Source organism: Gastrolobium bilobum, unplaced genomic scaffold, assembly GCF_033153095.1.
Source record: "Gastrolobium bilobum isolate Gb01-03AN ecotype WA unplaced genomic scaffold, APGP_CSIRO_Gbil_v1 utg17957, whole genome shotgun sequence".
NCBI lineage: Eukaryota > Viridiplantae > Streptophyta > Magnoliopsida > Fabales > Fabaceae > Gastrolobium > Gastrolobium bilobum.
In genome coordinates this window covers 49219-77218 of record NW_026895645.1, presented here as the reverse complement: position 1 = coordinate 77218, position 28000 = coordinate 49219, and the positions used below count along the sequence as shown (strand labels likewise).

Below are 28000 nucleotides of genomic sequence, written 5' to 3'. Positions count from 1 at the left end.
GGTCACTAGAGTTTTCAAATTCACTGCCCACAATTTTTTTCAATTAAAAAGGATACAAATGCAAAGTCTATAAATGAAAAAATAGTCTTGGTTTGTTATTCTGCATTATCATCAATAACAACATTTCTCTGAATCTCAAAATACTAATCACTCAAACTGGTGGCTTTAAGATGGTAATAGATCAACAGCAGAATCAGTCTGCTCATAAAGCAGTTTATTTGTCAACATCTCAATGTTGCATACTGCTCACACTTCGCCATCCCAGAGTTCTTCAACGCTCTTGTAGGCACCATAGGTCTCATGAACAGCAAAAGTACCCTTAATTAGCCTCTCCTGCAAGAGTAAATTCCATGTGGTATTAAAAAAAAATGAAGCTTCTAAGCATGTCTAGCATTATTATTGTTGTGCCACACATGCATAGTGGTGTGGTCTAGACCTCCACAAAAAAACGTAGAGGAAACAAATATTTGGAGAAAGAAAAAACCAAGAACTATTGGTTCAAGTGGTAAGAAATTTATCCCTCTTAACCAGAGTTCTCGAGTTCGAGCCCTAGGAATAGATATCCTGTGGATATATCCAAAAAAAAAATAGATGAAACTAACTAACTAATTACTTGCCTGCTTGATTTCAGAGAACTTGACAATGAGGTCTTCAGGAATAGACCATTCAAATACATCAAAATTTTCCTTGATCCTGGCCTCGTTAGTGCTCTTAGGCAGCACACTATGTCCCACTTGCAGGCCCCATCGAAGGGCAACTTGCCCTGGAGTCTTCCCCAATTTCTCTGCAACCACTTTAATAATTGGATTCTGAAGGATGTCACTCTTGAGAATTCCGGGTGAGCCCAGTGGTGAATACGCCTGAAGAGAAATTCATCATATAAATAATAACAAATATTAGAAGAATCATGAATGGTTTTTGAGTTACTATCATTTGAATTTGAATATATACCAAAATCATTTTCAACAAGCTCAAGACGATTTTAGCTAAAAATGGATAATTTTTCTTTCCGTGGACTCTCATTTTGCTATAAGTCACTGGATGTATGTTAGCAACCCCTAAATAGAAAAATATATGTGGGAAGAAATACGCAGCATGTGGGCCATGTGGGCTGTTAGTAGTTGGAATCATTCTAACTGAATAGTAAAAATTAGTTAGAAGTTAGTGCAGTTACTGAATAAGGTGAGATCCCACTACTTAAAGAAGGGAAATGATAGATTGTGACAGGCTTTATCAGTAAGAGTTGATACGGCCAGGGAATTAGTATTCTTTGGAGTCTGGAGTTAGAGGGACTGGGAGCAATCTTTGTAATATTCTATATCTTCTACCTACAAGATTCATTCTTGATCTTAAGGGAGAAGTTATATCAATAAAATTCTAGTTCTTTTTTAGTTTTTTTGCATTCTTGAACCAAGTTCTATCAATTGGTATCAGAGCACTAGAATCTAGGGAGCTCGATCATAGTTTATATGAGAATGGAAGCATGGTTGGAGTCACTGGAGCAAATATTTTTGGATATATCCACCGGATTATTAGTCCGGTTCAAGTTGGAGCATATATTTGAATGGCTGGAGAAATTCATGGAGGACCGACAATGGGCAGAATGAGACAGAGAATTCGAACAGCAGTTGAAAAGGATGGAGGACTGAAAGTGAGCATAGGAGAAGGACGTTGGCACATTGATAATTGGCAAGATACAGGGAGGTACTCATCTTGATAGATTGTGGAGCTACGCATAATTTTATGGACCAGAAGGTAGTCGACAATTGGCAATTGAACTTGAGCCCCAAAAAGTTCAACATCACTCTGGGGGATGGTCAAGTGGTGAATGAGGAGGCATTTGTTATGGAGTAGCTCTGAAACTACAAGGGATCCGGCATACTTTGGCTTGTTACCTTTCAAATTGGGGATATCAAAGTAATTCTTAGGGTCAAGTGATTATCAAAACTTGGGGACAATATAATGTTACAAGGTTGATTGAGGGAATCCAACCACCAAATATCTGACCATATCAATTACACCACAACCAAAAAACTGAGATAGAGCGTTTTCAAGACACGCTTAGTGTAAGGATCATCAGGTTCAATACCAGCCCATTTTCCTCTCCAGTATTGCTCGTGGAAAAGAAAGATGGAGAATGACATTTCTGTGTATATTAGAGGACTTTAACAAGGTGATAGTTCTTGACAAATTTTCAATACCTGCCATAGATAATTTAGTAGATGAACTTGAAGGATCCAGGATATTTAGCAAGTTGGATTTAAAATCTGGTTACCGTAAGATGAGAGTAAAGGATGAGGATGTAGAAAAGGCTGCTTTCAAGTCATGATGGGCATTATGAATTTTTATTAATGCCTTTTGGGGTCTAGAGAACTTCTCCTACATTGCAATCTCTCATATATGAGATCTTTAGGCTGCGTTTAAGGAGATTTATCCTTGTATTCTTTGATGATATACTTGTTTCCAGCAAAGATATGGCAGAACACTTGAAGCATTTGAGGGAGACTTTTTCTATCCTAACCACCAGCTAACTGTTAACAAAAATTGTATCTTCGTTGTAATAAGGGTAGAGTATTTGTGTCACATAATTTCTGCAGAGAGTTGCTGCTGACCCCTCCAAAATACAGCACATGGTAGACTGGCCTAATCCACGTGATTTGAAAGAACGGTGATTTTTGGGGCTCAGGATATTGTTAAAGGTTTGTGAAGGGTTATGGGAAGATAGCAGCACCCCTAACTCAGTTGCTCACAAAGGAAACTTTTTATTGACATCAAGAAGCTCCCACGACTTTTAACAACTCAACGAAGCCATGGTGAAGGTGTGGGTATTAGTCATGCAAAATATTACAAATGATTTTGTAATTGACAAAGAGTTAAGGACAGTCCTCATGCAAGAGTAGAGGACCAGTCTCTTATTGGATCCAGACCCTCTCTATAAGAGCACAATTGAAGTCTGTGTATGAACAGGAACTGATGGCAATAGTGTTTTCTAGGCAACCAACTTTCCCACAAGCTTAAGCTATAGGTTGAAGGCACATGAATGATTTTATTACATCTCTTAACACACGGTGGATACTACACAAGCTCATTTTTTTAGTTTACATTGTACTAAAATTTAACTTTTTTTTATTACAAGAATGGGGGCAACAAGGATCAAACTCTAGATTACTTGATCATAGGCTCTGATATCATGTTAGGCAACTATCTCTCCCAAAAGTTTAAGCTGTTGGGTGAAGGAACAAGAATGGTTTTATCATACTATTAACGGATTTAAAAGTTCAAAAGTGGAAACATTACATAGTTGGAAGGCATTCAAGGTTCTGACCAACCAAAAAAGCTTAAAATTTTTGCTAGAACAAAGATGATCAATGCAGACACACAAAAGCAAGTAACAAAGCTGCTCAGATATGACTTTGAAATACATTACAAACCAGGAGATGAAAACAAGGCAGCTGATGTTTTGTCTCGAAAATCTGCTACTACAAGGTGCTGTATGACCCTGTCAGGAATTCAATGGACAAGTGGGGAAGAGCTGAATAAGCAAGTTTTGGCAAACCCAAAGTTTTAAACAGTGATACAGGACTTGTTAAAGGACCCTCTTGCACATGAACATTACATGCTAGAGCAGGGGAGTTTGCTTTACAAGATCAGGCTAGTCTTGTCAGTTACATCCCTCTCTATTCCAGTACTAATTGCAGAATCTCATACTATACCTTTTGAGGGCCATTTCGGGTTCTTCCGAACCTATAAAAGAATATCTGCTGTTATGTACTGGGAGGTGATGAAAACCAGCATTAAAATATTATGTATCCAGCTGTGTGGAGTGTCAACAAAACAAGTATCAAGCTATGAAGCCAGTTGACTTATTACAACCCCTTCCCATTCCATAACTTGTTTGGGAGGATGTCTCAATGGATTTTATTAGGGGGTTCCTTAAACCTAAGGTGGGGGAGACACAATAATGGTAATGGTAGACAAATTGACTATGTATGGACACTTTAGGGCTCTCACGCACCCATACTCAGCACTAGATGTGGCTCTTTCTTTTAGCAAAGAAGTGATAAGGCTACTTGGATATCCTAGGAGGATTATTTCTTATCAAGATTGAGTGTTCATCACCAACTTTAGGAAAGAACTCTTTATAATCACCGGCACCACTTTGAAATTTAGTAACATTTGGGCAGTCTAAAGCGGGTAACCGTAAATTGGAGACCTATCTTAGATATTTTTTAGCTTAAAAACCCAAAAAATGGACTAAGTGGCTAGCATAGGCCGAGTATTGGTATAATACCACTTTTCTAAGTGCAGCGGGTATGACCCTCCCTTCCAAGCCTTATATGGCTGACCTGCACTGGTCTTGATTAGGTGGAATATCATGGATCCCGAGGTAGATGCAGTGGAAAACCTTTTAAAAGAAAGGAACCAAGTCTTGGATGAGCTCAAACCAACCTCACTTAGGCTCAAAGCAGATGGCAAAAGACAGATGAAATTTCAGGTGGAGGATGAGGTATTCCTCAAGCTGCAGCCGTATAATTTCAAGAACTTAGCTAAAAGAGTGGATGAAAAATATAGTCCCCGATTTTATGGGCCTTATAAGGTGGAGGAACACATAGGACCAGTTTCCTACAAGTAATCTTTGCTAGCTGCGACTGAAATCCATCCAGCCTTCCATATTTCACAACTCAAAAAACTGGTAAGTCCTGAGGTACAGCCACAACATCTTCCTAGCTGTATTAGTGAAGACATGGAACTGCAACTCTATCATGTTGCAATGTTGGGCACCAGGTACCCTAGGGAAGGCAAACCGGAAATCTTAATCCAGTGGAAAGACCTCCCTACATGTTAAAATACTTGGGAATCATATGAAGAAGTGCAGTAGCATTTTCCTCAAATGCAGTATGAGTTTGTTACTTGGGAAATGCTGTATGAGGTCATATTATAAAGATATGGGAAGATTCTGTTTGGGGAATAGACATTTAATATTGTTATTTTGGGGCAGCTTTGCAGTTGTAGGAGAGTGTTGTCGGTCACCATATTGTAACTACTGGAGAATCAATACAAGACTCTAGTTTCTTTCTCTTTCTCTTGTCTCTGTTTTTCTGGTATATATCAAAGTGGAAGCAGCATCTCTTCATGAAATGCAAGCAAAGATGTAGAACAATATGGGCGCTGTTCAAGATCCTGTTAGTGCAGCTGTTATGCAAGTAACAAGGAGGAAGCAGACTCTATCTGTTTTTGGTGGCAACGTTCATTATGCATACTAAAAGAAGGAAAATATAAGAAAAAAACCATTACAGAAATAAGGAAGCTACCACAATTATGACTTGCCATGGTGACAAAGAAGAGGAGCATAAGGTGAGCGACATGTACAGGTAGGAAGAGCAAGGGCGAAAATATCTCACGACCAAAGCAGATGAATTATAGCTACTTGGTAATGATGGAACTTGGGATGTTTCTCATAACCAAAATGCTTCAGATTTTGGTTGAAGGAGGCTTCAAGAACATAAACATGTGGAACAGTGTTGCAAGGAACAAATAGGGGAAACAATAAAGAGAGGAGCAACAAACAACTTGACAGTTCTGATGGTATGTTTTGTTTTGGGGTGCAGTGCAATAGAAAGGGTCAAACTGGTTATGGCACCTCATCACATGCTGTTAGCGGTACGATAAAGGTTTTTAGTGAACTAAATACTATATCAATGAGACTCAAGCAATGGGACCTGGGGGAGTTATTTGTCAGTTCATGATATGTCTTGATCCTTCACTTTGAAGACAAGGTGAAATTTTAGAGATGGAATGTTGTTAGCAATCCCATAAATAGGAAAATATATGTTAGAAGAAATAAGAATCTGGCCATGATGCTGTAAGAGTTCGAATTATTCCAACTGAATTGTAAAAATTAGTTAAACAGTTAGTATTCTTTTGAGCAATATATATATATATATGCTATACTTACAGAAAGGTGAATTCCTTTAGATTCACAGAATGCATGCAGCTTTTGCTGCTGCCATGCTGGGTGGCATTCCACTTGGTTAACAGCGGGAGGCACTCGTGCTATCTCCAACAGATCTTGAAGCTTCTTTGAAGAGAAATTGCTAACTCCTATAGCTCTAGCCTTGCCAGAGTCATAAAGTGCCTCCATTGCTCTCCATGTGCTGGGTATGTCAGGTTGCTCAAGATTTTCAGGCTTGAATCCAACTGATCCCTTTTTCGTGCGGACTGGCCAGTGGATCTTAAAAACAAAAAAATAAATAAATAAGCGTAGCTGTTTGAAGGAAGAGATTAATGGATGAAATGAACCCTTGATAATTAAACTCAGCACTACATTTTTTTGTGTAAAACTAATGCAGTTTACTCAATTAAGAAACCATACTTTCAATTTAATTAGAGCATTTAATCTTCCACCAAATTGCCAACATAAATTCACATTTCAATTAAAACATTTAATACCAGATACAGATCAAGGTAGTCAAGTTGCAAATCCTGCAAAGTTTTGTCCAATGCTGTTGGCACATCTTCTGGAGCATGATCTGAACACCTGGACATAGTCAAGAAAGCAGACATTTGTTCCAACCAGACACAATTATTTGTTCCAACATCCAGAAAGAGTATAGAATTTTAAGAAGATAACAAACCAGAGTTTGGAGGTGATCCATAAATTCTCACGCTTTACCACACCATCATCAAAAAGCTTCTTGAGAGCACAACCAATCTATAAAAGCCAAGATTCAAAACAAAAAATTGTCAATTGACTTACAAAAATGCTTGAGCTTTCACTTTTTTCCCAAAACAAGATTAACATACAAGCAACCCCAACAAATTCCCAGATGTAAAATAGCATCAAACCCACAATCAATAATCTATCACAACTCATCTTATCATTACAGTAGTGCAAGGACATATATGATAAATATTAAAAATTAAAAAAAATTAAACTCCTCAACTTTTGTCGAGGATAATTCATTAAATGCAATTTCAGCCTTGCATTTTCTTCAAAAGAAGCTATTTGCTAAACTCGAATATGTTTAAATTTTTTCCAAAAGAAGCTATTTTCTAAACTCAAATATATTTAATATTTTTCAAAGAAACTGTTTTCTAAACTAGCAGAACAACCTCATTAGTCCTCAACGCTAGCCCTCAAATAAAATAAAAAAATAAATAAGAGAAAAAAAAAAACTTAAATAAGACAAAAGTAATTATATTGAATGATGAATACCTCTGCTTGATTGTTATAGGCTTGAGCACAATCAATATGCCTGTATCCAACCTGAGCAACAGTAAATAGGTTAGTTAGCTCTTCTACCTAGGAAAAATCAAAACTAATAAATTGTTTCCTCAAACAAAAACAACAAAAAAAGCTACATTCAAACCTTTGAATTTTACATATTAATAACCAAAAAAAAAAAACAATTAGAGAAATTATCTTTGGTGCATTGTATTCCATTGAACAAATAATAATAATAATTTGAGATAAACCTGAATGGCAGTGGTGAGAGCTTTGGCTACAACCCCAGGTTCAGCCTGCCAAGTACCCAAACCAAGTGAAGGAATCTTGGCACCTGTGTTCAACTGAAAGAATTTAATTGTTTTCGACATTTTCTCTTAATAATAACAATCTAGTTAGATGATAGTTATCAGGCACTTTGCTGTTTAAGTTATAAAAGTTTGAAGCAATTTATAGACAAAACTAAAGAAGGAAGTGAACTGATGAGACACGGAAAGCAGCTTGAAAAGGAGGCGGCGCTAGTCGGTGTTGACACTAAGAATCGTAAAAGGCAAAAGACTGACATCAGCACACACGTCATCGCGACTAAAACGAGGGGAAAGCTAGTAGCACCGACTAAAATGTCATTGTTCACCAACTTTTTTACCTAAATGCCACGCGAACAGTGTTATTTCTCAATCTGCCACGGAGGCAAATTCGTTTTTCGGTGTAGCGAACTCGGTTTGCTGACGTGTCACGTTTCTAGTGGACAAGTTTGCCTACATGCTAGGCGAACTTCATTTTTTTTATTTTTTATTTTTTAAAATTTGATACTTGTCATCCACTAAAAATGTGACACATCAGTAAACTGAGTTCGCTACACCAAGTAGCGAACTTGCCTCGTGACAAATTGGAAAATAACACTGTTCGCGTGATACTTAGGTAAAAAAGTCGGTGAACAGTAGCATTTTAGTCATTATCCCGGAAAGCTAGCCCCACCAGATGTTTCCGACTATAAAGTGATTTATCCAAAAAGCAACTCGATAGATACATAGAAATAATTATCTTATATTTCATAAAATAATTATGTCATGTAATAAGGATAAAGTAATGAAATTTACTATTTTTTAATAATGGATCTTTATTATATTATCTCTGTTATATGAGATAATTATCTCATGCAATATGAGATAAATAGATCCCTTTTATTATATGGGCTTATACATACATTTTTTGGGTTTCAATTTTCTTATAGAACAGGAAAAAAAAATCATGTTATAGACACATTTTGTATGAGATCCACATCTATTAAAAAAAAATATTGCACTAAAATCGAAGGGTCACTAGTAGGAGAAAATGATTCTCCTGCAACATAAAAAAATATTTTCTCAAATTTATTATCATAAAGGATTTCTCCTGTCAATGGAGATAAATTATCTCCTGTGAGCCCAAAACGACGTCGTTTTGGAACAAAAATCAAGTTATTTTTGTAATTCCAATAATTGCAGTGTTATATTAATCTTTATCATTATAATTTTTTAATTTTATAATTCCAAAATGACATCGTTTTGAGCTCACTGGAGATAACTTTATCTCTGATGACTGGAGAAATACTTTTCTTATTTATTATAATGACTAATATTTCTCATGTTAAAAATTTTATTTTCCACACACATATAAAAATATATGAGATTTATATTTATTTATTTTTTCTCTTCACATAACTTGATATAAGTTTCACATACTTTTATGTGTAGGTAATAGATAGTTTTATCTTTTATGATAAATATTAATATCATGGTTTTAAATTATTGTCATCAGTACTTTTAATAAGTTTTTAACTATCAAATCAAAAATGTCTATTTATTTCGTAAAGTACATTTTATATTTTTAAGATGAGGCTATTTGACCGTTTTACCACTTATTAGTTAATTAATAATCGTTTTGTCCCTGATTCGAAACTATCTACCAATATGTCCTTCTTTAATCGACTACCTTGCATTTTTAATCGACTAAATGGTTGTTGGGAGATTTAATCGACTATCTCCCCCTACCTGTTTGTTCTTTGCATGGAGAAACTAGCTCAGTTAATTCATGTGGCAGTAGAGACTGAAGCTTGGAAGCCCATTGTGTTAAGAAGAAATGTTCCACCTATATCTCGTCTGTTCTTTGCAGATGATATCATCTTGTGTGCTGAAGCCAACTTGGAGCAAGCACATGTGATAAACCAGGTGTTAAGAGTTTTTTCTGATGCTTCTGGCCAGAAAATCAGCAAGGAGAAGACTAGAGTGTTCTTTTCTAAGAATGTAAGTTTTGGGAGGGCTAAAGAAATTAGTGATTCTCTTGGCATTGGGATTACTCCAGACCTGGGGAAGTATCTTGGAGTTCCTCTTTTTCATAAAAGAGTAACTAAGAACACTTTCAGGAATGTATTGGATAGAGTCTAGGGAAGGTTGTCTAGGTGGAACCAATCCTCTCTAACTCTGGAAGGCCGTGCCACATTGGCTAAATCAGTTCTTGAATCCTTGCCAGCATACTCCATGCAAGTCGTTGTCCTGCCTATGGGGGTTTGTAATGAAGTGGAAAAGATGACTAGGAGCTTCTTATGGGGTTCTTCAAGAGTCCAAAGGAAAACACACTTGGTTAGTTGGAAGAAAGTTTGCAACTTTAAAAAGGATGGAGGCTTGGGATTCAGGAGTCAATCGCTGGTTAATAAGGATTTTTCCATGAAGCTTGGTTTCAACCTCTTATCTAACAAGGACAGCATGTGGGAGAGGATTTTGTGCAGTAAGTATAAGGTTGCTGAGGGCTTTAGTCCTGAAATCAAGAGAGGAAGCATGGAATCCAACGTCTGGAAAGGGATTCAGAGTGTATGGGATCAGGTTATGGAAGGTTCAAGAGTAAGCATTGGAGATGGTTCTACTTCTTCATTCTGGTTTGATAGATGGATACCTAATATTGGGAGATTGGTTGACCATGCGTTATCTAATATACCTGAGGAGAACAAAAACTAGAGGGTGATGGATTGTGTACATAGGGGTGATTGGGATTGGGGAAAACTTGATACACTTCTTAGCAGGGACATTCTGGATGCTGTTGGAAGTGTATGTCCTCCAACGAACATGGATGGTAAGGATAAGGTGATTTGGACCCTCTCTAACTGTGGATCCTTCAAGGTTTGCTCTGCATACAGATCTTTATCCTGCCAGGGCATGCATGCCTCTACCAAGAGCTGGGACACAGTTTGGAAGTGGGAGGGACCACAAAGAGTAAAGTTCTTTCTATGGCTTCTATCTGGGAACAAGCTTTTAACTAATGCAGAGAGATACCGTAGGCATATGTCTGCTTCTGATTTATGTCCTAGATGCAACAAGGTTGGGGAAGATGTTGATCATGTGTTTAGAAGTTGTCACTGGAGTCAAGAGGTATGGAGCTACTGGATAGAGAGCAGGGAGTTGTCAGGTTTTCGTCCACCACTCATGGGCATCGCCCTTCAGCATATAAGTCGAGAACATAAGCTTCTGCGGATCTGTACACTGCATGACCCGAAATATCTTGTCCAACGACTCCAGCCATCTAGCAGTAGCAATAGGATCCAAAGACCCCTCAAACACAGGTGGCTTATGCTTCTTGAAAGCATTCAGCCGGCGGTCTATCACATCACGATCCTCAGCAGGCTCTACAAGAGTCTCCCTCGTCTCAGCGACATGAGCAGCACTGCCAATGTGACTCAGGCTCTCATCCTAAACACTAGGTGGTGGCGGCGGTGGCGGTGGTGGTGCATGGCCTACAGCAGGACCAGCCCTCATCTCCTCCAACATGACTCTCATCATCGTCATGTTCGCCATCCTGTTCGCCTCGAGGACATCCTCAGTGGTCCTCCGGTTCGCTTCACGAACCTCCTCTGCGGCTATCCGGTTCGCCTCGCGAACAGCATCCATCATTGCCGCGTTGGCCAATCTAGTGGCCTCCTGATCGGCTAACCTAGCCGCTTGCATCTCAGCCAATGCAGTCAGGATAGGATCGGATTGATCCTCAGAAGTCTCCCGTGTTCTCTCGGACCTTACCATGACTCTGCACAAGTTACATAAATTATGAGTTGATCAGGCCCACACAGTGTGATTACATATGCATTATCATAATAAAATTCGACGGAGTAAACACACAAGACAGACACAACAAAACATCCTAGCTATTGCAATACATACAAGCTTTTCTCTCGAACCATTGCTCTGATACCATAAATGTAACACCCTGTATATATCCGGTAATGTTATCATACTATCGTATTAAGAAGCGCTTAATTTAAAATGCGGAATATCTTTTTCTTTTCAATTATGATGTCATTATCATTACCAACTTGCTTATTAATCAATTAATAAAATATCGTCTGTATGTAATTGCAATAAAACAGCTATCTGAATATACCTCATAATCATAGATAAAAAAAATGTGGCTCTAGTCACGGGACTACAACAACGTAGACCAGACCATCTAATAGTTTATGCTACTCCAAATCAAAAGCACTAACATAAAGTGTCATGGACAATCCCCATGCTCACTCAAATAAGGCAACATGCCCCACATCAGTCTCAAAAGTAACGTAAACATAAATAGAGGAAAACATAAACAACATCCATATCCAGTCATGGCAGCAAACATCAAAATCATCAACTAAGCTCTGGCCTCCTGCTGCCAGAGGCATCAGTCACCAAACTACCAGAACCTGAAATAAGCATTCCCCAAACGTGAGGTGAGATCTCTAAACAAGAAATCTCAGTAAGACAAGGGGTCCTCAAGGATCTTCCACCCCAAGCTCACTTACATGTGCAATATAAGTTTAAAAACAGATATCATCATTAGTTCTAAAATAGTGCAATGCAGCAGATAATCATGTCATATGTGTCAATTCTATTCTACTGTCCAGAGAAATGCAGGATTTACATACGCTAAATACCCACACTAGTGCAAGACGCTACTTGCATTCACCCCGGATCACCATATCGTATGACGCTACATACTCAGGCTTACCGTCAAGATGAAACAACACATGCATATTAAAAGTCATTACACATAAAGCTCAACAACATTTCAAGTATTCAAAGCATGTAACACAGCATGCATACAACCACACCCCCATGGGACATGGTGGAACCACAACATGGCTAAACCGAGGACACGAAAGCTTACCTTGCAAGCTAACTCCCAAAGCCAAGAGTCCACAGCTCAAAGTCCGAACACAGCAGATTCACAATCTGTTATGGACCAATACTATATCAATAATAATGCAACACAAGCATATAACTTAAAGACAACACATTTCCTTACGTTTTACGTCTTAAGGCTCCATACCAAGCCATAAGTCCTTAATCACAATGATTCTGACTTAGTTCATTAATTACAGAAGTTCAACTTCATCAAACTAGGGTCCACAAACCCCCAATAGCCTACTGTACACACATCACAGCTACTGTTCCATGAAATCCCAGAATATCCGGATATTCCTCGGGACCATATCCGGATATACAATATCCGGATATCTCACTGGACATATCCGGATATGCAATATCCGGATATCCAGAATCCCATATCCGGATACCCAATATCCGGATACTCAAAACCCATATCTGGATATCACATATCCGGATATTCATCGGGCACATATCCGGATATTTCACGACAGAGTGCAGAAAATGCATTTCGTGAAGATATCCTTCCAAGGTTGGGTTTTTACCGATTTTAAACACCTAAACATACATTTCTAGGTGTGTTCAACATTACCCAACAACAAGTTATCATCTTTTAGTCATTAGATGCATCAAGGTACCATTTTTAAGCATTTAAACTCAAGATCAAAGGTGATGAAGCTTACCAAAGCTCAAACTCAGAAAAAGGGTGCTCTTGGAGCTCACACAACAGCTCCAAGGTTGTGTCTCTCACTGAACACGAAAATAGTGCACAAAGGTGGTTCTTTTACACAATAAGGAAGCTCCTTAAAGCTCCAAAACACCTAAGGAAAGCTCCCTCCTTCCCAAAACGTGAAAACAGCAAGCTCACCCTCCCAAGACAGAAGCCAAACTCAGAAATGAAGTCTCTTTCTCACTCACAAGGATTGTTCACACTCGCCCAATGTGTTTACAAGAGAAAAAGTGAAGAATCAAGGAAGAAAAGGCCTTGAACCTCAAGAAAAGGAAGGAGAAAACCCAAAGGTTGTGTTTCTGGTCAGCCACCAACATAACTCACGTAGGAAATCTGGTATCTAGGGCAATGTGCCCTTAATAAGGGTATTTATAGCCACTTACCCAATTAACACACAGTATTAACTTTAATTGCTACGCTTAGGATTTTATTCCCAAACTTTGGATTCTGAAACTACCCATTTTTCCAAGAATTATTATATTTTTTTTATAATTTTCTGAGCACCTTTTCGGTACGCGCTTTTCAAAGCCAGTACCGGTTTCTAGCACCAGTTCTCATTATTTGGACTTGAAACTCGTTTTACAAGTCCTACATATCATTCTAGTAATTATCTTGCACTTACATTAATTTTCCGGGATACTTTTTTAGTACGCATTTATACCGACTAGCAGAACCGGTATCTGCACTTTTATTCCGAAAAGCGACTTTCAGCATTATTACTCATTCACTATAATTATTAAAGCCTCATAACAATTATTAGGGTCAATTATGGAATCATTTCCTATTTCTCATAGTTTATTAATTAAATTCCTTAATTAACGGTGCGAGTTCTCACAGTATTCATGCAGACTGGAACACACACTGGTATAACAGTGTTCCTGTTGGATGTGAGGAGCTGGTCTTAGAGGATAATAGAGGCACTTTGGTGCCTAGATACGTTTCTGTGTAGTTTTCTTATTTCCTTTATATACAAAAAAAAGAGAGAAAGAGATAGAATTTTATTTGTTCCAATTCTTAAATCCTAATAACACATTCTACAATATGTGTTTAATAAATAGTGTGCCTAAAAGCAAAGAACAAAAAAAATTTGTTTTTATTTTTAAAATGATAGAAAATTGTGTCCATTAAAATGACAAATAATTTTTTCTTAATTTTATGATGATAAAAGTAACGTATTATCAATAATTTCATTTTGGTGCCAAAATTAAACTAAGTCAAATGGTCCAATCACATAGATCAGTTCAAGATTTGTTTGAGGAGGCCTTTTGGTAGAGGAAAAAAGTTTTATAAGGGGATGTTTGTTACAATATTTTTTTTAATATTCCTGGAAAACTGAGTGGTAATCGTATTTACCCACATTTGGTTCAAAATTTTTAAAATTTTTTCGGGAATATGATTTTCCCAGAATTTTATTCTATGTGTAATTTTTTTTGAAAATACCATCCAAATGATGGTATTTGTAAGAACCCGCACCGCTAATTAAGGAAATTAATTAGATAATTATGAGATAATTCTATAATTGACCCTAATAATTATTATGAGGCTCTAATAATTATAGTAAGTGAGTAATAATTTTGAAAGCCGTTTTTCGGACGAAAAACGCGGATACCGGTTCTGTTAGTCAGTATAAATGCGTACCGAAAAAGTATCCCAGAAAATTATAATAAGTGCATGATAATTCCTAGAATAATATATAGGACTTGTAAAACGAGTTTCAAGTTAAAATAATGAGAACTGGTGCCAGAAACTGATACTGGCTATGGAAAGCGCGTACCAGAAAGGTACTCCGAAAAATATAAGAAAAATATGATAAATCTTGTAAAATTGAGTAGGTTCAGAATCCTAAGTTTGGGATTAAAATGCTAAGCGTAGCTATTTTTGCTAATACTGTGTGTTTGAGGTTAAGTGAGCTATATATATGACTTTTGGGCTCAAAACCCTAGGTTATTCTATTCCTACGTGACCTTTGGAGGCTGATTAGCCCTTTGGTACTGTTCCATTGCTGGTCACCTTGCACCTTGTGAGCCAAGTGGCCTTTTCTTCCTTGTTCTTCATTGAATCTTCTCCCAAACACTTGAGTGAGTAAGGGCTGGCCTTGGTGGTGAGTAGGGAACCTCTTTCTGAGTTTAGGTTCAGCATTTGGGGGCTTAAGGAGCTGTGATTCTGAGTTGTGAGGGTTAAACCTTTGTTCATGTCATTTGTGGTGCCAAGAAGTGATCTTTTGGCTTAAAGGACCAAGCTTGGTGTGCCACTTTCGTTTTTGAACCAAGTCAGAACCTTGGAGCTGAGTTTGGAGCTCCAAGTTACCTCATTTTCGAAGTTTTGGTACATTGGAAGGTATACCATGATCACCCTTGTGTGTTTTGATGTTTTAAGCTTGTTTAAGCAATTAAAAATCGTAACTTGAAACATTTGATAAAAGGAAGGTGTTTCTGGGTTCATAACTTGTTAATAAACATCTGTTTAAGAGTTCTTGGACTCCAGATCGAGTTTGGATCATTGGAGGTCGATTTTAACTTTAAAACTCAGTTTTCTTCTTTCTGTCGAAGAAGTGTTCGAATACTTTTCGGGCAGTATTCGAATACTTCCTGGAAAAAGGCAGTAATCGAATACTTCGCGAGACAACAGCGACCTAGTTTAGTAAAATTATGATATCTCAAGCTTCAGAGCTCTAAATTGAGTGAGGTTTGGACCTATGTAAAGCTAACACATAGGGATACAACCGTGTAAATTTTAAGATCCATTTGATAAATGTATTTCTCTCAGTGTATGTTTGAAGTCAAGACTCTATTGCTGGAAATTCAGCTTGTTGTAGGAACTTTGCAAAAATCTTAACCGGAGTTATACAACTCCGATTGAGGCATAAGATATGTCATTGGAAATATTGAGATGTCTAGTTTAACATAGTAAAATCTTAGAGTATTTGGTAAATATTTGCAATGGTAGTTTTAATCTGGTAGTCGAATACTCATGGCAGGAGTATTGGAATACTTTTCTGGAAAGGAAAGTATTCGGATACCTTTGAAGAAGTATTCAAATACTAGAAAGTATTCGAATATAGTGAGGTTTGGTATTTGGATACCGTGGTATTCGGATAATGGGGGGAAAATTATTCGGATACTTGGTAGTATTCGAATACTTAAATGAAAGTAATCGAATACTTTCTAGAGAGCTGGAGTGTTCGAATACTACTCGTGGAGTATTCGAATACCTCGTGTAGAAACAGCATGAAATGAGTTAAAATGAGTAAGAAAACCTTAATCACTTAGTGGAATCTGAACTATGATTATTGATGATTAATTATGGTATGGGCAGATTGTGATTGTGCTGTTTGTGGGCCTTGAGCTTGTGTGGACTCTTGGCATTGGATAGTTAGCTTGCAAGGTAAGCTTTCGTGTCCTCAGTTTAGCCATGTTATGGTTCCATCATGTCCCATGGGGGTATGGTTATATGCATGCTGTGTTACATGCTTTTTATGTTTTGGAAATGCTATTGAGCTGTTATATGCTAGTGCCTTTATGATATGCATGTGGTGTTCCACCTATATGGTAAGCCTGAGTATGTAGTACATACAATATGGTGAGGCTGTGGGTGAGGTGAAAGCGGTGTTCCTTGTACTATCTGTAGGTAATTGACGTATTCCTGCATTTCTCTAGCCAGTAGAATAGTTACAACACACATGGCATGAATATTTGTTGCACTGCATTGAGTTTTGGAACTTATATTGAATTACTACCTTTGGAACTTATATTGCACATGTAAGTGAGCTTGGGGTGGAAGATCCTTGAGGACCCCTTGTCTTACTGAGATTTCTGGTTAAGAGATCTCACCTTACGTTTGAGGAATGCTTATTTCAGGTTCAGGTAATGCGGGGGTTGAGACCTCTAGTGGCAGGAGGCCAGAGCTTAGCTGATAGATGTTACATGTTTATACTGCTTATGCTGTTATGATTGGATGTTGGATCCTATTTACTGTCTTATACTTTTAGCTTCAGTTTATGGATTTCTCTGCTGAGACTCTATTGGTTATGCTGTTGATTTGGTGAGCATGGGGATTGTCCATGCCACATAGACTTGATTATGCCTTGCTTTATGTTGGAGTTGTATTAATGTATCAGGATAATTGTCCGGACTACGTGTAGGGAATCTGTGACATAGATACTCACTTTATCTATATTATGAGGTATTTCAGTTAGATGTCTTTTTGCAATTTACATACCGGCGATATTTTATGAAATTGATTAAGTAATCAACTTGGCTAAGTATAATGACGTCATAATTGAAAAGAAAAAGATATTCTGCATTTTTAATTAAGCGCAGCTTAATACGATGATATGTTAACAAACCGGGTATACACGGGGCGTTACAGTATTCTATGATTTCTATGACAAGGAAAAATTTAATACAACTAAACATAACATCAAGAAAATTAACCAAATATTCCCAGAAATATTTTAGTCTACCAAACAACTTTTTAATAACATTCCCAGAAAACTTATCTTCCCATCATATTCCTGAAAATCGTGATTCCACGATAAAAAAATTTCTCTTCTACCAAACGCCCCTTAGGGAATGTAATTACTAGGAATATAGTGAGAAAGTTTGAAAAAAAAATTGTTTGGTAAGCCGAAATATTATCAGAAAAATTGAGTTAAATTTTCTGAGTCTACGTTTAGTTGAAGGTAAAATATTGATGAAAAAATGAGATAAAACTACCAAACTAACCCTTGACTTAATACAAAGAAGACTCTCTCTCCATCTTTCTTTTGGCATATTTTTTGAGAAGGAATATTTGTATCTATTGCTTTTTTTTTCCCCTACTTTTTGGTTTGATGGGGTAGTGAGAATATCACTCTCTTACACAAATTGAGATTGCAATGCAAATTTTTTAAAACCTCTTACCAAACATGGTCAATTGAGAAACTCATCTCAACTATTCTAGGCACCCAAAAAAATTCTCTTACCAAACACCTCATCATGTTTTTAAGGTTTTTCTTTTATACATTGATAATTAGAGTATGATTAGATCAATTAGTGGATTGGTTCTCAAATCAATTAGTTTGACAAGTCGATTTAATTTATTTTAAACTATGACAATGATATTGAGTGTTATCTTCCATTAAGTCAAATAACTTGATATTATATATGTCACATTTAGATAAAAGTTTTATTTTGTTGTGATATTAACTTTATATTTGTACAAATTATCATTTGATTATATGTTGATATATTATTATAAAAAACTTGCGTCTTACTTAATTGCTATGATGAGTAAGAATAACAAAGTCAAAATTTACTATAATGTTCAATTATTCTATTTATTACATACTGTCAAAATTTAATAATAACAAAGTCATTCACTTTTATCTATACATTAGTATTCATCTTGCCCTAAACAAAAACAAGTCATCAAACTATTAATCCATTTTTATTTTTATTTTGGTACAGACTATTCATCCATTCTATTCTCAACTTTAAGAGTAACGATCGAGAGAAGAAGAACCCCGCGGTGAAAGTATTGTAAAGAGAAACATTTAACATTAACACGAGACGCCACAATGTTGAATACAGCAACGAGGTATGCTCTTTTCAAATTCCACTGCTGCTTCTCTTTGAGGTTATATTCTTGTGGGTTTCGTAACATTGATGATGTTGTCTCCTCTTTCATGTCTGCTATCGCTAAGCGTCATCCTCCATCCATTATTGAATTTAATAAGATTTTGGGATCTATTGTTAAGATGAAAGCATATCCAACTGCTCTTTCACTCTTTGCTCTTATGGAGTCTAAGGGTATCACTCCTTCCATTTTTAGTTTGAACATCTTGATCAATTGTTATTGCCACTTGGGTCGGATGGATTTTGCTTTTTCTGGTTTGGGTAAGATTATCAAGATGGGTTACGAAATGGATACAATAACTTTGAATACCCTATTAAAAGGACTCTGTCTTAGTGGAAAGATTAGGGAAGCTCTGGAATTTCATGACAGGGTAAGAGCAATAGGATTTAGGCTTGATGAGTTTAGTTATGGTACATTGATCAACGGGTTATGTAAAATGGGAGAAGTAAGAGCTGCCGTTGAGTTGCTGCAAAAGCTGGAGAGACAACCGATTAGGCCCGATTTAGTCATGTACAATACAATCATTGATGGGTTATGCAAAGATGGGCTTTTCTCAGGCCATTGCCCAGGGAATTTCTCCTGATGTAGTCACGTACAATTCTCTAATTCATGGTTTCTGCTGTGTCGGTCAATTGAAAGAAGCAACTCGATTGCTGAATGAAATGGTTCAACAAAACATCAACCCGAACATATATACCCTAAGCATTTTCATTGATGCATTATGTAAAGAAGGAAGAATGATAGAAGCCCAAAAGATATTTGATGTGATGTTGGAAAGAGGTCCTAAGCCTAATGTTGTCACCCACAATGCTTTGGTGGATGGATACTTTTTAATCGATGAACTGAATGCGGCAAGAAAGCTATTTGATGATATGGACAAAATCAGTTTGACACCAGATGTTTGGAGTTATAGCATTATGATTGATGGGTATTGCAAAAATAAAAGGGTAGATGATGCTGTTACTCTCTTTAAAGAAATGCGTCACAAAAATTTAGTTCCAGATACTGTAACATACAGTTCTCTTATTGATGGCTTGTGCAAATCGGGGAGAATAACATGTGTGCAAGATATTGTAAATGATATGCATCAAAATGGTCAAGCCCTTGATTTAATTACTTACAGCATCTTGTTAGATGCTCTATGCAAATAGAGGTGGCAATATGGGTTTAACCCGACGGGTCAACCCGTCAACCCGCCAAAACGGGGCGGGTTGGGTTACACTTTTCAACCCACCAACCCACCTCAACCCGCCCCGTTTAGTAGTAGGTTAAAATGGGTTGGTGGCGGGTCAGGTCGGGTTGGCCCGTGGGTCAAATTTTTTTTTTTTTTTACTATTAGGTAGTATTTTATTTGTCACTAAGCTTTTGTGATATACATTTTTTTTAGTACTCCCCTAGAAAAATAAAGAAAAAAAACTTTACTTATGACAAAGATTATCCATATATAGAGGCAAAATTAAGTTTTTAAAAAATATTTGACTGAATATTAGCGTATATTTAGGCTTGAGATTGAAAAAAATTAAGGGAAATATGAAATAAAAATAAGTAATATTATAAAATTAATAATTATAATTTATTATTATTTTTAATTATTTTTTGTTTTTTAAGCGGGTTGACCCGCCAACCCGCCAACCCACCTCAAAACGGGGTGGGTTGATGTTTCCAACCCACCATCAAACGGCGGGTCAACCCGCCCCGCCCCGCTTTTGGCGGGTTGAAGGCGGGTCGGGGCGGGTCGGGGCGGGTTGGCCCGTTTTGCCACCTCTATATGCAAAGCCCAACACCTTGATGAGGCAATTGAATTATTTCAGCAAATTGTTAACAAAGGAAAACGTCCAAATTTGTATGCAAACAATATTCTTCTGAACGGTTTGTGCAAAAGTGGGAGACTAAAGACTGCTGAAGAGTTTTTTCATCATCTTTTGAACCATGGTTGCCGTATAGATGTTTGGACTTATACTATTATGATCAATGGGTTCTGTAAACACGACTTGTTTGATGAAGCAACAACTTTATTTTCATGTAACTCTCACTTTTTTTTTAATGTTTTATTTTCCTAGATTGCTTGAAGAATCTTGTTTTGTATTAAGATGTTTTAGTTATCTTATATGTTGACTTAACACTAATCTTGTGCTGCTGCTTCTACTTAGTTCACATGATAATACTCCTAATCAGTTTAATTAACTGTTGCAGTGTTCTAAGTCATTGATTGTCTGGTAGTGTTTCAGTTCAAATGTCTGGATAGTGTCCCAAATATTGAGTTCTGACTTATTATCATTTTATTCTACAATTGTATCTGGCCAAATATATTAAAAACCGAGCCATGATTGATGTGATTAGTCATTGTTTATTTATCTCTAAACCTTAACTCATTTTACCGTGAGTGATAAAAACAAAACAGAAACATGTTCATTTCTTTTGCCTAGTGCTATGATATACTTTATTTGGAATGTCAAATCGAACTTCTTAAGGTTTTTGCAATTTTTTTGTCATTATATTACTTCTCTAAATTTCTCTGAAGAGGATGAGCCTCGAGGAGTGGTAAAGCTATTGCTATGTGATTGAAAGGCAATAAGTTGGAATGTAGGAGATTTTATCTTTGCAAATATGTAAGGGTAAGACTGTGAACAAAGATTTTCCTTACCTCTACCCTCACTTGTCAGGGTTGAATGGGGAGCGGTGGTTTTATATTACTTCTCTAGAAGGAACCAAAACATCTTTTCAAATGTTACTAAAGTTTTATAGAAGGTTTACATTTTAATTTTATGGTAATTCTAGTTACTCTATAGTATCTCTATTTTGTTAGCTCTGCTCTGAATAGATTTTTTTTCTCTCCTCTTCTATTCAGGATTCAATGTCTACCTTTCCCCAGGAGGTGGAACAGATTCTTGAAAATAAAATATGCTCATCCTGAAGACTAAATATTTACATTGTCAGTCTTTTTATCGCCTTACAAAAGGTGTTTCCTTTCTCTTGATATTCTCAATGAGCTGAGCACAGGTCTGTTGTGGAAGCTGGCTGTGAACTAAGGTCTAAGGCTATTGTTTCAAAGTGGATATTTCTTTCCCCTAACATATTGAGGATTGCAGAAGTATCATGCACTTTCTTTCCTTAGCTGTCACAAAGGTATGTATGCCTTTGGATTGGTTAAAGAATTAGGCTTGGTGTAAAGCAACGTTAGTCTGCACTGCAGAAATGTTATTTATTGGTTTTAATTGTGTGATCTCCTCGTCTTATCTAAAGGTTTGTATGCTTTGCTCTTGGAAATTTTGAATGTTTGATGGCTATTATTGGTAAACATGTCCTCTGTTTGCATTTTTGCATGTCTTCATTATTGGGATTTTACCGGGTTGCCTTTATACTACAGGGTTTCTCACATTTCAGTGGTACCATTGTTAATGTGATGTATGATGAAGATTCATTAAATTCTTGGATTTCCATTGTTGCTTAGCTTTTTTTAACTCTAAAATTATGAATGCCCTGATTTTCTTTAGCTTTTGGATTATTCAAAGAAAACATTTTCTTGCCTGTGAATACAATAGGCAATCTTGTTTAGGGAAAATTTGTTGATTTTGATTAGTAGATAACTTATGACTAAACTAGCGGAGCTTTTATTTATGGTTTTGATTCCCTTTCTATATCTGGTTCAATTCCAAAGTTCACTTCTCTTTGAGCTGCACCCACCCTGCGACTGTATTTTTCCGTGAGGTTACATACTCATTTCACAACTTGTGGGTTTTCATAACATTGATGATGCTCTGTCCTAATTCATGATCACTATCACCAAGTGTCATCCTCAATCCATAGTGGAATTTAACAAGATCTTAGGATCTATTTTTAAAATGAAACACTTCCCTATTGTTATTTCACTTTGTGGTTGGATGGAATTTAGGGGAATAACTCCTTCCACTAGAGCTCCACCTCGAAACATCTTAGGCTTACTAATTGCTTTGATATGGAAAAACAAAAACAAAAATAAAGTTTTTTCTTCCGTATTTTTTTATGTCTCAATCTTATTTTAAATCTATTTTCTTGTTTGCACAATCATAAATTTAAGTTCTCATTTTGGTTCAAATCTGAAATTAGGCTGAATGGTCTTTCACGCCAAAGGGTAAACTGAGGTACTGAATTTGAATGTAGTTAAATTAGTTTAGTGAAGGGGATATCACCGAGTCAATGCTAGTTTATGTTGTCTATGCAGTTTGTATGTAGGGACCCCAAACAAACATATATTTAATTTGGTATTTTAATTCTTGACGTAAGCTTTGTACGTTCGAGGAGTGAATTTGGAAGATAACTATCCGAAGATAAGAAGAATAGACGGTATTCCCTGTTATGCTGAATAAAAAGGTAAACCTAATATTTCAACAATGAACAGAACAGTTTAGCAGATAAGGGGGCATTTCTCTTGTTCTATGAGATAAGATTGTGTTGATGGTAATAGGCATGTAACAGCTAGAAGATGAAATCTTTCATGCATCAAGCTTTGAAAGCCTAAAGGTTTGTATGCTTTGCTCTTGGAAATTTTGAATGTTTGATGGCTATTATTGGTAAACATGTCCTCTGTTTGCATTTGTGCATGTCTTCATGATTGGGATTTTACCGGGTTGCCTTTATACTACACGGTTTGTCACGTTTCAGTGGTACCATTGTTAATGTGATGTATGATGAAGATTCATTAAATTCTTGGCTTTCCATTGTTGCTTAGTTTTTTTTTTAACTCTAAAATTATGAATGCCCTGATTTTCTTGAGCTTTTGCATTTTCTTGCCTGTGAATACAATAGGCAATCTTGTTTAGGGAAAATTTGTTGATTTTGATTAGCGGATAACTTATGACTAAACTAGTGGAGCTTTTATTTATAGTTTTGATTACCTTTCAATATCTGGTCCAATTCCAAATTTCACTTCTCTTTGAGCTACACCCACCCTGCTACTGTATGTGGCCGTGAGGTTACATACTCATTTCACAACTGGTGGGTTTTCATAACATTGATGATGCTGTGTCCTAATTCTTGATCACTATCACCGAGTGTCATCCTCAATCCATAGTGGTATTTAACACGATCTTAAGATCTATTGTTAAAATGAAACACTTCCCTATTGCTATTTCACTTTGTGCTCTGATGGAATTTAGGGGAATCGCTCCTTCCACTAGAACTCCACCTCGAAACATCTTAGGCTTACTACTTGCTTTGATATGGAAAAAAATTAAAAACAAAAATAAAGCTTTTTCTTCCCTCTTTTTTATGTCTCAATCTTATTTTAAATCTATTTTCTTGTTTGCACAATCATAAACTGAGGTACTGAATTTGAATGTAGTTAAATTAGTTTAGTGAAGGGGATATCACCGAGTCAATGCTAGTTTATGTTGTCTATGCAGTTTGTATGTAGGGACCCCAAACAAACATATATTTAATTTGCTATTTTAATTCATGACGTAAGCTTTATACGTTTGAGGAGTGAATTTGGAAGATAACTATCCCAATATAAGAAGAATAGCCGGTATTCCCTGTCATGCTGAATAAAGATAAACCTAATAATGTACCCAAAAAAAGAAAAGATAAACCTAATATTTCAACAATGAACAGAACAGTTTAGCATTTGTATTGTTCTATGAGATAAGGTTGTGTTGATGGAACAGCTAGAAGATGAAATCTTTCATGCATCAAGCTTTGAAAGCCTATAGTCACACACAAATTAATAAAAATAAAATTAATTTAAATTCTAATTTTAAAATTTGAATTTAAATATAGTCATGAAATTATATTTGATAACAATAGAAAAAATTAAGGAAACCAATTAATTATATTGATTGGCTAAAATTAGGGAAACCAATCAATTGAATTTATTGGATAAAAATAAAATAAAATTACCCAATATGATTGAGAAGTAATGGGGGCATTAATCAAAGGGGTTGATTAGCCATCTTATTTAGTTTCCTTTTTTTCTTATTTAAATAAGACATTTTTCTTATTTTGCTTCATCCAAAACCCTAACCAAAAATTACTTACTACCAATAATTACGTTGAGACAGACAGAACATCTCTTTCATCATCGTGTTTTTCGTCCGCTTATTCTCAATATTCAATATATCTCCCTCACAATAGTGTTCAATTATTCTATTTATTTCATACTGTCAAAATTTAATAACAACAAATTCATTCACTTTTATCTATACATTAGTATTCATCGTGCCCTAAACAAAACAAGTCATTAAATTATTCATCCATTTCTACATAGGGAGTTTCTCAACTTAGAGTAACGATCGAGAGAAGAGGAACATTTAACATTAACACAACACTCCACAATGTTGAATACAACAACGAGGTATACTCTTTCCAAATTCCACTTCTCTTCGAGGTTATATTCTCATTCCCCAACTTTTGGGTTTCGTAACATTGATGATGTTGTCTCCTCTTTCATTACCACTCTCGCTAAACGTCATCCTCCATCCGTTATGAATTTAACAAGATTCTAGGGTCTATTGTTAAGATGAAAGAATACCGAACTGCTATTTCACTTTTTGCCCTTATGGAGTCTAGGGGTATCACTCCTTCCATTTTTAGTTTGAGCATCTTAATCAATTGTTATGGACAAAAGATATTTAATCAATAAAGTGAATGAGGCAAGAAAGCTATTTGATTATATGGACAAAATAGGTTTGACACCAGATGTTAATAGTTATAACATTATGATTAATGGATATTGCAAAAAAAAAAAGGTGGATGAAGCTGTAACTCTCTTCAAAGAAATGTGTCGCACAAATTTAGTTCCTGATACTATGACATACAATTCTCTTATCGATGGCTTGTGCAAATCTGGGAGAATAACATGTGTGCAAGATATTGTAAATGAGATGCATGGAAATGGTCAAGCCCTTAATTTAATTACTTACAGTATGTTGTTGGATGCTCTATGCAAAGCACAACATCTTGATGAGGCAATTGCATTGTTTCAGAAAATTGTTAACAAAGGAATTTATCCAGATGTGTTTGCATACAATATTCTTCTGAATGTTTCGTGCAAAGGGGGAAGACTGAAGACTGAAGACTGCAGAAGAGTTTTTTCATCATCTTTTGATCAATGGCTATAGTCTAGATGTTTGGACTCAATATTATGATCAATGGGTTATGCAAACATGGCTTGATTGATGAAGCTACAACTTTATTTTCAAAAATGAAAGTGAATGATTACCTGCCTGATGTTGTAACTTAAGAAACAATTATTCGCACTCTTCTAAACAAAAATGAGAAAGAAAAGGCAGAGAAGCTTCTTCGTGAAATGATAGGGAAAGGCCAACTTAAGCGAGAGATCAAGGTGAGATTATTATGTTCCTTTTATCTCTTACTCTTTTTATGTTTAATTTGCCTGGATTGCTTGCACAACCTTGTTTTGAATTGTTGTAGTTATCTTATATTTATATATTGAATTTACATAAACCTTGAGTGCAGTTGTTACTTAGTTCACGTGATACTTCTCTTAAATAGTTTAATTAACAGTTACAGCGTTCTACGTTGTTTATTTGTCACGTAATGTTTCAGTTCAGATATTAGGATATAGTCCTAAATATTAATTTTTGACTTCTTCTCATTTTAATGTACATTTCTATCGGGTTTAATATATATAAAACCAAGCCATGATTTACGTAACCGTTTAATGTTCACATATCTCTAAACTCTTAACTCATTTTATTTTGAGTGAAAAACAAACATGTTCATTTTCTTTTCCCTCTATATTTCTGATGGTTTTCCTACTGCTATGATAGTGTTAACAGATGAATACACTTGAAAAAGGGTATTCTAATATATTATAGAATTGTAAATAATCTGTACAAAGGATTCTTTATAGAGAATACTTGACCTAATTTTGACCTAATAGGCTTGGCCCAATACAACAAATAAATGACTAAATAATAATATATAATTATTTTTTACAACACTCCCCCTCAAGCTGAGGAATAGATATTTATCATTCCCAGCTTGCTAGTAAGTTCTTGAAATCTGTCTGAAGGAAGCCCCTTTGTTAATAGATCAGCTAATTGACGCCCAGTGGGAATGTATGGAGTGGTAATCAACCCGCTATCAAGTTTCTCTTTGATGAAATGACGGTCAACCTCAATATGTTTAGTCTAATCATGTTGGACTGGATTATGAGCTATACAAATAGCGGACTTATTATCACATAACAGCTTCATAGGTCCCTCACATTTTATTTTGAGATCATCAAGTACAATTTTCAGCCACAGTAACTCACAAATGCCTTGAGCCATAGCTCGAAATTCAGCTTCTGCACTTGATCTGGCAACCACATCTTGTTTCTTACTTCTCCATGTCACCAAGTTACCGCAAAGAAACATGTAATAACCAGTGGTAGAACGACGGTCAGTCACGGATCCAGCATAATCAGCATCTGTGTAGACTTCTAAAGATAGATTGCCATCACGTCGGAATAACAATCCTTTACCATGAGTACCTTTAAGATACTGAAGAATTATCTTTACTGCCTGCATGTGTTTTTCTTTTGGATCGTGCATAAACTGACTGACAACACTAACAGCATAAGCTAGGTCTGGTCTAGTATGGGCCAGATATATCAATTTCCCAACTAGCCGTTGATATTGTCCTTTATCAACTGGAAGACTCTCTTCTTCATAGCCCATCTTGTGATTATGCTCAATAGGAGTATTAGAGGGTTTACACCCGAGCTTTCCTGCTTCTTTGAGAAGATCAAGAACATATTTCCTCTGGCTGATAAAAATTTCTTTGCTTGAATGAGCTACTTCTATCCCTAGGAAATATCTCAGTTTCCCAAGGTCTTTGATTTCAAACTCAGAGGCAAGCCGTGTTTGCAGAATCTGTCTCTCCACAAAATCATCACCTGTGATAATAATATCATCAACATATACAAGGAGCACAGTAAGCTTCCCATTTTGGGAGTGCTTGAAGAAAAGAGTGTGATCTCCTTGACTCTGTCTGTATCCTAAGGTCATCATAACCTTAGTAAATCTTCCAAACCAAGCACGAGGTGACTGCTTCAATCCATACAAGGCCTTTTTTAATCTACAAACTTTATTTTCCCCCTTCACAGAATCAAAACCAGGCGGAATTTTCATGTAGACTTCTTCTTCTAACTCACCATTGAGGAAAGCATTTTTCACATCAAATTGATTTATATCCCAATTGTAATGGGCAGCAAGGGATAACAAGATTCTCACTGTATTCATCTTTGCAACTGGAGCAAAGGTTTCTTCATAATCAATG

General features: G+C 36.2%; 2 protein-coding genes across 3 annotated transcripts; one reads left to right on the top strand and one right to left on the bottom strand.

Annotated features, from left to right (window-relative positions):
- Positions 1-7631, bottom strand: LOC133286385 (NADPH-dependent aldo-keto reductase, chloroplastic-like). 2 transcript variants are annotated; one of them, XM_061483794.1, is made up of 7 exons: positions 7477-7631; positions 7217-7267; positions 6636-6712; positions 6451-6538; positions 5957-6232; positions 614-860; positions 1-374 (listed from the first exon to the last, which is right to left on the bottom strand). In XM_061483794.1, the coding sequence occupies exons 1-7, from the start codon at positions 7594-7596 to the stop codon at positions 247-249; spliced, it is 987 nt and encodes a 328-aa protein (XP_061339778.1). In that variant the 5' UTR covers positions 7597-7631; the 3' UTR covers positions 1-246. The 2 variants fall into 2 exon arrangements, with proteins under 2 accessions (XP_061339778.1, XP_061339785.1); XM_061483801.1 differs by having other exon boundaries at positions 1-333; positions 618-860.
- A 2593-nt stretch (positions 7632-10224) lies between these two features.
- LOC133286442 (pentatricopeptide repeat-containing protein At5g16640, mitochondrial-like) lies at positions 10225-25833 on the top strand. The gene is made up of 4 exons (XM_061483865.1): positions 10225-10735; positions 18694-19184; positions 19297-19868; positions 25341-25833. The coding sequence occupies exons 1-4, from the start codon at positions 10225-10227 to the stop codon at positions 25831-25833; spliced, it is 2067 nt and encodes a 688-aa protein (XP_061339849.1).
- The last annotated feature ends 2167 nt before the right edge of the window (positions 25834-28000 follow it).

Excerpts from the sequence above, each read along its gene's own strand:
- LOC133286385 (XM_061483794.1), bottom strand. The coding sequence starts at position 7,596 with ATGTCGAAAACAATTAAATTCTTTCAGTTGAACACAGGTGCCAAGATT. Across the intron at positions 7,268-7,476 it reads CTCTCACCACTGCCATTCAG|GTTGGATACAGGCATATTGA; the intron begins GTTTATCTCAAA and ends ACTGTTGCTCAG. Across the intron at positions 6,233-6,450 it reads ACTACCTTGATCTGTATCTG|ATCCACTGGCCAGTCCGCAC; the intron begins GTATTAAATGTT and ends TTTGTTTTTAAG.
- LOC133286442 (XM_061483865.1), top strand. The coding sequence starts at position 10,225 with ATGGATTGTGTACATAGGGGTGATTGGGATTGGGGAAAACTTGATACA. Across the intron at positions 10,736-18,693 it reads ACATAAGCTTCTGCGGATCT|CAACGAGGTATGCTCTTTTC; the intron begins GTACACTGCATG and ends TGTTGAATACAG. Across the intron at positions 19,185-19,296 it reads GGTTATGTAAAATGGGAGAA|GCCATTGCCCAGGGAATTTC; the intron begins GTAAGAGCTGCC and ends GGCTTTTCTCAG.